General features: G+C 46.8%; 1 protein-coding gene across 1 annotated transcript; it reads left to right on the forward strand.

The window, feature by feature from the left end:
• Nucleotides 1–676: 676 nt before the first annotated feature.
• Nucleotides 677–8,060, forward strand: LOC116378093 (zinc finger protein GLI2-like; the record flags this gene model as incomplete). The annotated part of the gene is made up of 6 exons (XM_031839909.1): nucleotides 677–817; nucleotides 2,448–2,597; nucleotides 3,165–3,329; nucleotides 3,495–3,773; nucleotides 5,547–5,895; nucleotides 6,089–8,060. Coding segments are annotated over 6 exons (3,036 nt in total), but the record flags the coding sequence as incomplete, so codon positions are not given.
• Nucleotides 8,061–8,789: the final 729 nt, after the last annotated feature.

Genomic DNA, 8,789 nt, shown 5'->3' on the forward strand with positions numbered 1-8,789 from the left:
GTGTGTGTGTGTGTGTGTGTGTGTGTCAGTTTGTGTCTCACACATGCAAACATGTTTAAATACAACCGTCTCTTCTTTCATATTAAATAAAAAGGATGTTTGGGGGGAGGTTTTAGAAAGTGAGGACATTTTGGGACGTTAGAGTCCATGAAAGGAAATAGAAAATGTCTTTGGAATGTCCAGATGGTATTTTTGCAAAGTGAGGACATTTTGTTTTGGAAAGTCAACATTTGTCTGAAAGTGAAACTTCTGAAACAGATATTTTCTGTTGGAACATTTCACAGAGTAGGAACAGAGCAGGATGTTGTTTTGACGGATTGACGGTGAGGACGTTTAGTCCTCAAAGAGCAGCTTGACGGTCCAGACCTGGAGCAGGTTTCAGGTCAGAGTTGTGTGTGTTTTGTATTTCTAGACCTTTTAAAGCCGATCTGTAGTTCTGGTGACGTTGAGTGTGATCTCACGCTCTGATCCAGAAGCACAGAGATCACGTTGTGGGCTCTTCAGGGTTCTTAATTACAAAGAGAACCTGGAGTCTTAAACACAACGTCCCAGGTTGTCAAACAAATGTTTAGCTGCAGTGAAGCGTGACGGACTTCAGCCTGTAATTTAATGTCCACATCAGGTGAAACATGTGTAAACGGTTCCACATGTTCCGTTTGATCCGCGCCCTCCACAGATCCACCGCGGCAGCCTGCCGGACCCGAAGGACGACGCGGACCGGGACGAGTGCAAGCAGGAGCCCGAGGCCGTCCACGAGACCAACTGCCACTGGGACGGCTGCAGCAGAGAGTACGACGCGCCGGAGCAGCTGGTCCACGTGAGTGTGTGTTCGTCCGCCAAACAGATACACACCCGACCGTCAGCGGGACGTCCCGGAGATCTGGAGACGTTCTAGAAAATACACGAAGGAACACCATCCGACCGGAAGCTCTTCATGCAGCTTCTGAGCCCCATGAATAAAGATTTATGAGGAGAAATAATCTGAACAAGCAACTCTGTTTCCAAATAAAGTCAGCAGAATGTTTCAAGTAAAATCAACATAATAAAGCAAATAAAGTAATTTGTTCAAGTAAAAGTAACTTAAATTTACTTGAAAATGTATTTCTTATGCACAACAAATGTAAATGTTCTTGTGCATAAGAAAAGATGACCGGATCACGATTTAGACCGGTGAGGTGTTCACCAGGTTTACATGTAACTGCATGAAGAGAAGCTGACCTGTGTCAGAGCTTCATGGAGAGAGTCTGTTGTAAACTCTTCTTCTTGAATCTCTGCAGGACAATCAGAAACCTTGAACCGATCATCTTGGATGAGAAAGTGAAAGTGTTTGAAAGTGCTGCAGAGATAAACCGTTCTGTCCGTTTCTAGTGCGTCGGACTGAAGTCTGATGAGAAAGCCGGCTCTGAACTCTGTTTGGAGTTTTCTCTTCTTCAGTCTGAAGCATTCCTCACTTCCAGTGAAGCAGAGCGAGAGAAGAGGGAGGAGGGGGAGGGGTTAGTGAGGGGGACACCTCGCACCGTTTCATCATTCCGATGCTTTGAACCGATTCCTGTAAACAGACGAGAGCGCGGTCGAGATCGTGGCCGTCGGCGTCGTTACGGTTCGTTTGCTCTCAAATGAAAAACACGTTTCACGTAAACTTTACTTCCTCTGATGTAAGGACAAACATCTCACAGATCTGTTTGTTCTGGAGGACCAGCGCCCTCTTCCTCTTCCTCTTCCTCCTCTTCTGGTGCTTTACAGCCATGCAACATGCAGAGTAGGACGTTTTAGAGGTTGCCAGGTTGGGTGCCATTAAGCGTCTGCAGAAAGCAAAACCTGTGCTCACAGATTATATCTGCAGGTCAGTGCTGGGCGGATGGATACGACAAGAAATAGTCCCAGAATGTGACTCCCTTTCTCTGTTTGTCTGGATTAAAGAAATGATAAACCACAACCACGGCTAACAGTTTCCCTCCGCTTCCAGTCTTTATGCTAAGCTAAGAGAAAGTAGAGACTTCAGGACAGAAATGACACGATGAGATGAATATCTAATAATCTCTGTTTAAAATAGAGTCCCATCAACTAAAGTAGTCAGAAAAGAGAACAATAATAATAATAATGTTCTAAAGATATAAGACAAGTCGCTTCAGTAGCATCGAGAAAAATAAACTTGATTTTAGAAAAATAATTCGCTGGCAGAAAACAAAACGTTCCCGATGAATCAGATTCATGTTTATTGTGGAGAATATTTGGATTTCACTGTGAAACCCGACACGTGTAAAAGAAGCTACGCCGTCCTAATTAGTGTAACAGCTCCTCTGCTGCAGCGGCCCGTTGAGGTTCACCCGCAGAAGATGGATCTCTGCAGAGAACAACATGAGAGCCTCTTAGTGGACAACTCTCTGCAGGAAACCTCTCACTGCTCTGTGTGTGTGTGTGTGTGTGTGTGTGTGTGTGTCCCACAGCACATCAATAATGACCACATCCACGGAGAGAAGAAGGAGTTCGTGTGCCGCTGGGAGGAGTGTTCGCGGGAGCAGAAGCCCTTCAAAGCTCAGTACATGCTGGTGGTTCACATGCGCCGGCACACGGGGGAGAAACCACACAAGTGCACGGTGGGTAACGGATGGCCTCGGCTGCCCCCGGAGGGCGTCCGCTCACGCTCTCTAAACACCGTACATGTTTCTGCACACACACACACACACACACACACACACACACACACACACAGTCGGTAAACACACTCTAACACTCCTGGGAAGCCAGGAAGGAAGATCTCTTTGTTTGTGTTAATAAAAGCTCAAACAGAGTTTAGAGATGGTGTCACTGCAGCAGATTAACGGATTCTTTCACAGATTACAGATTGAAGAGTTCTCCTCCAACATGACCCACAAGATCAACGGTTCAGAGATTTAACAAGAAATGTTCTTTCATGTTCAGAATGAACGACTGAAACTGGAGCAAATATGTTTAAAAATAATAAAATAAGTAATGCTGATTATTTTCTACATCAATCTATCTGCAGATCATTTTCTGGTTTAATTAGTTGGTCTACAAATAGTCAGAATTGCTTATTAATTCAACTTTTAATTAGTTAAGATGCGTTCTCTACATGATTCTAAAATATGAATAAAAATGTGGCTTTCTGATGTTTAAAAGCCTGATAACGTTTTCCTCTGCAGTTCGAGGGCTGCTCAAAGGCCTACTCCCGCCTGGAGAACCTCAAAACTCATCTGCGCTCGCACACCGGAGAGAAACCGTACGTCTGCGAGCACGAAGGCTGCAACAAGGCCTTCTCCAACGCCTCGGACCGAGCCAAGCACCAGAACCGGACGCACTCCAACGAGGTGCCTTTGACTCACTGACCCTCACATACAGGCTCTTAATAAAGAATAAATGGTGAATTAGTTAATTAGATTGTCGTTGGGGTTAAAATAACCACCGAAGTGAAATTCTGTTTGGTTTGAACTATGACCTTTAACCCCTGTCCATGCGTTTCCTGGTCTGCGTAGAAACCCTACGTCTGTAAGATCCCCGGTTGTACGAAGCGCTACACGGATCCCAGCTCCCTCAGGAAGCACGTGAAGACGGTCCACGGCCCCGAGGCCCACGTCACCAAGAAGCAGCGCGGCGACCTGCCGCCGAGGCCGCCGGCGCCGAGGGAGAACGGCGAGAACGAGGCGGGGCACCGAGACCGGATCCACAGGGAGGACAAGATGTCGGACAACAGCTCCCCCAGAGGCGTGGAGGACTACCTGCACGTCAAGTCCATCAAGACGGAGACCTCTGTGGTGAGATCGAGTACCAGCAGTGTTATCTGTTCATGGAGTGTCTACTTGTAGTCCATCTGTCCTCTTAACCTTTACTCTGCTTGCTGCTTGATGATCTTCACTTCTCTCCTTTCCTAACTTTCCTAACGGACAGACTTTGTTAAGGTGAGCTCACCGGTGGCTTATTATCACATCTTTCACCATCTTCTGCCATTTTACTCACAATGAACCGTTTCATTCCAAAAGGAGATACTGACCAAGAAACAAAATAAGGAAGGACTTGAATCTGGAAGCTTCTGAGACATAAACAAGCAAATACAGTCCACAGAAAAGTGATGTTTTAGTGGGAATCTATTTCCTTTCTTGTGTTCAACATCAGACAATGAAGCCGACACATTCGAGCAGCAGATTTATCAATCATGTTTACTTATGAACTACTGACTGTCAGTTATTGTATAACAAGCTGTCCTTGTAGTATGGGGGCTGGAAGCTGCCAAAATAAAACACGAATAAATACACGACTTTATAAATAAATCAATATGTTGTTAAATGTACCAAAAACAATATTAAAAAAACATTGGAGGAATTAATTGATTGATTAAATGTGACTAATTAATTTCCCCTTTATTTATTTTTTTATTCATTTTAAAATGTATTTATTTGACATTTATTTTAAATTTTATTTAAAATGTATTAAATCATTTTTATATATATTAATTTATTTCTGTATTATTTACTTTAATATTTGTTGTATTGACATTTTTTCACATCCGACGGATTCTTCAGAAAAGAGAATAGAGCTGAAACAATTTTAATATTATTTTTGGTACATTTAATATATCTTTATTTATTTTTTATGTTGGCAGCTTCAGTCCTCCATATTCATGAAATCACTTCATTTCTTCATCAGCTGCTGCAGGACTTTGTCCAATTTGTTTGTCCAAATTCCTCTTTAAATAATATTTATATCATAACTGTATTTATGTATATTTTTCTTTAATAACAACACAAAATACATTTGAAGTCATACTGAACAGAGGTTTATCTCGTCATACCTATGAAACACTTGCGCTGCATGTCGTCTCTGACACCGTGTGCGTCCCTTTTCCTTCACGCAGGCAGTTTAAACCAACAGTAGAGACCTATCAAACACCTGTCAGAGATAAAAGACACTCCAGGATTAATATTCAAACGCTGGGAATTGGTTGCGGCCCTCAGCGCAGACGGAGCCGGCTATCACGCCGTGATCAAGACAGCTTTTATCAGTGAATACATTAGAGTCTAAGAGGAGAGAAGCATGGAACCGTCATTGTCCTGAGGAAAGAGATACGGGAGGTTTATTTATAGTGTTGAACAATATGCAACAAATTAACTCCCGTTTGCTTCGTTGTGTTATTAAGGACTGCAGGAAACATGTAAAGTACATGATAAAAAACGGCTTTTTACTGTAAACCTAAACCTGAAACAAGTCAGTGTGACAAGCAGAGAGTCTTGTTCACCTAAAAGAGTTTTTATTTTTTTGGAGAAACGTGATCACGTCTAGTGATGATTGGCCTTGGCGCTCTGGCTTGGGATCCAGCAGCCTTTCATCCTGCTTATTTCTAATTCACAGACGGACTAAGACAGCCTGTAATCTGTGGTGCACCCCCCACCTCCTCCCCAAAAAAACACTCGTTATTTACAATTAAGCTGGGGGAGGATAAAAGATTCACTGCTCCACTTCTGTTCTGAAAACTGTATATTTAGGACGAACCCTTATCTTTCTGCATTTCCTCCATCCACCCCTCCTCGTAGATGTATCAGTCCAGCCCTGGCGGTCAGTCATCATGTAGCAGCGAACCATCACCACTTGGCAGTGCCACCAACAATGACAGTGGAGTAGAGATGGCGGCGCACAGCGGGGGAAGCCTGGGGGACCTCAGCGCCCTGGACGACCCACCTTTCGCGGAGTCCTCGGGGTGGGACGAATCCACCGGCGGGGGCGCGGCCATGGGTCTCCACTTCCGAAAGCGGTTCGGCATCAGCCGGCGCCTGGAGCATCTGAAGAAGGAGAGGCTGAACATGGTGAGGGACTCGTGTCGGTGGGCCGGCAACCCGACGGCCCCGGTCCTCGGCACCAAGCTCCCACCCATACTGGCAAACGGTGAGTGGGAAAGCAGGACAGTGGTCGACTTTTATCTCTGGTTTGGTCTCCACCAATGACTCTTTAGCTGCTAGATGTTCCATTTTGTCCACCAGCTAGTTACTAAGTCGTCTGAAAGCTTCATTACTAAGAGTCTAAAAGGCCCCGATGACACCGAGATGCTGGTCTAACATTTGCATCTGTTCCTTCACAGGGTCCCTCCTCGAGAGTGTGGGTGGTGGTCCGGTGTCCTTCCCTGGTTCCGGCTTTGGTGATCTGAGCTCCGGTAAAACGACTCTGCTGGAAACTCTTTCAACACGCCGTGACAGCACCTCCAGCACCCTGAGCTCAGTTTACACCCTCAGCCGCCGCTCTTCAGGCATCTCCCCTTGCTACTCTAGTCGACGCTCGAGCCAGGCCTCGCAGTTCGGCGCCAACCGCCCCAGCAACCTCAGCTCCGCCGACTCCTATGACCCCATCTCTGCCGACATGTCCCGGCGCTCAAGTCAGACCAGCCAGTGTGGCGGAGGAGCGGGAGGGTACGGAGGAGGGGGCTTTCCCGGCCCTCTCAGCCTGACCCCAGCACAGCACTACCGCCTCAAGGCTAAATACGCCGCCGCCACTGGAGGTGCACCGCCTACGCCTCTTCCATACATGGACCAAGTATGTTTGAAGACCCACACGGCACTGTGTGGGGACTACCAGAAGTCTTCCACCTCCAGGCAGTACAGCAGCTACACCACACGGAGCCTGATGCCTCATGAGGTCCCGTCGTCTAACATCGCCCGCCGAGCAAGTGACCCTGTGAGACCCTCGGCCATTGATTATTCCAGACAGCCACAAATGCAGCGCTACAACAGCATGGGCACACTGAGTGGTGGAGTGACCTTGCACCCCCATCCGCCTCCTGCGGTAGATAGCCGACTGCAAGGCTGCCTGAGACAGGATGCAAGCCCCCACCGCTACCCTTACATCCAGCGACCACCCAGCATTTTGGAAAACGTCTCCATGGGAATGATAACGGGTGACATCCCTGAAGAAGACCTGATCCTGTCTGACGACAGAGACACAACCAACAGAGTGTCGACAAATCAGCAAGACCTCCATCATCAGGCGTACTATCAGAGAAGGATGGCCGCCGTGAATCTGCCCGATCAGGTTGTGGCCACCTCCAGCATGAGTCCAGGGCATCAACGGCTGATGTGTCCATCGGACAGTAACTTACCAGCTCAGAGGAACGACGCCGGCCAGCACTACTCCAAACTCCAGGTCCGAGGGAACCTGGCTGTCCTTCAGCAGAACCAGAACTTTGGATCTTTTCACAACAACCTCAGCTCCAACCAGCCAACGATTCAAACCCTCAACACAACACAGCAGAGGTGCAAACAGCCAAATACCGAACCAGGAGCAAACTGCGTCCGGCAGCAGAGATTCCAGCAGTCGTCGAATCTCAACGAAGCACTTGGCTCTCACTACAGGTTCAACAACGGCAACACCACTTATCACCCGTGTAGCAACACTACCGATGCTAACGCTAGCGTGTTAAGCACCACCGGCAAACAGGAGCCAGTTGACATGGAGACCACGGACGTGCACTTTGCTAGATTTCCGCCCGTGCAAGTTAAAATTGAAGACTGTGACGGGTCAATTATGATTTCTGATTGCAACCTGAATCCCTTGCAAACAGGGAATCAGCCAACACCCCCAACAGAACCTAAATCTCTAAACGGGAACCTTTCAGGGCCAATAGGGATGCAGCAAACAAGACACCTGAGTGGAGTTTTCTCTGACGACAACGCCTTGTACTACACAGGGCAGATTCAAGTATTTGAGCCCAATGGGAACTTGGACCGTGTTTCTCTTGTGGTGGATGTACCTCCTTTTGAAAACTCCAGGATTGTGGACCGTATCACGCCGCTGGAGGAGGCGCAGATAGACTTCGACAGCATGCTGGACGACGGGGATCACTCCAGCCTGATGTCAGGGACCCTGAGTCCCGGTCTGCTCCAGAGCTTGTCCCGGAGTTCCTCTCGCTTGACGACGCCCAGGAACTCAGTGATGTTGCCGTCGGTGCCGGCAGGGACGGGCAACATGGCCATCGGGGACATGAGCTCGTTGCTGACCGCTCTGGCAGAAGAGAGCAAGTTCCTCAACTCGATGTCGTAGCAAACGGTTTACGAACTCCTGATTCACAGACTTACAATTAATTATTGTGATGCTTGTTTTCTTGTACAGTCTCGTTTGTTAATTATTGAAAAATGGCAATTGTCTATCTTTTTAGAAAGCCGTATCTTTTTTTTTTGCATAAGGTAGTAAATATGACAGACTTCTTTCAGTTGCTGTACAGGTCTGCAGGAAGATCGGTTTACTAAGTGCCTGGCTCCGGCGAAATTACATTCAAGATGTGTAAATGCAAGCAGGTAAATGATCCGATACCTGCGTGTTTGGAATGTACCGTCACCACCGACTTGTTTTACACTGTAAGTGACTCGAGCTGAACTTCATCCTACGTCAAGTTTACGGTCCTCAGTGAGCCATTATTTGATTGCTGCTTTGCTGCTGAGATTAACTCTGACATCTCAGCGTCGCCATCACAGGCTTCATTATGAACCCATACATCGGTTGAGCTCTCGCAGAGCACGAGGAGAGAATCGTTTTCTTTTGTACATTGTTGTACCAGTTTGTTTCGCTGCTTGAATGTAAATATCATTTGTACGTTTTTAAGAAATACAATATTGACATTGATTTTTTAAACAAACGCTGTTTGTGTTGTCCTTCATGCAGATGTTATTGAACAGGAGCACAGTTTTCTGACCTACCGAACGTTTCAATAAGGATTATTATGAACGTATACGTCTCTGGTAGAGATCTGTCAATCACTGTGTAGCCCCGCCCTAAAGCATCCCCTGCTTTAT

The sequence above is a fragment of the Anarrhichthys ocellatus genome, unplaced genomic scaffold (genome assembly GCF_004355925.1).
Source record: "Anarrhichthys ocellatus isolate YVR2014 unplaced genomic scaffold, GSC_Weel_1.0 scaffold2057, whole genome shotgun sequence".
Taxonomy (NCBI): domain Eukaryota; kingdom Metazoa; phylum Chordata; class Actinopteri; order Perciformes; family Anarhichadidae; genus Anarrhichthys; species Anarrhichthys ocellatus.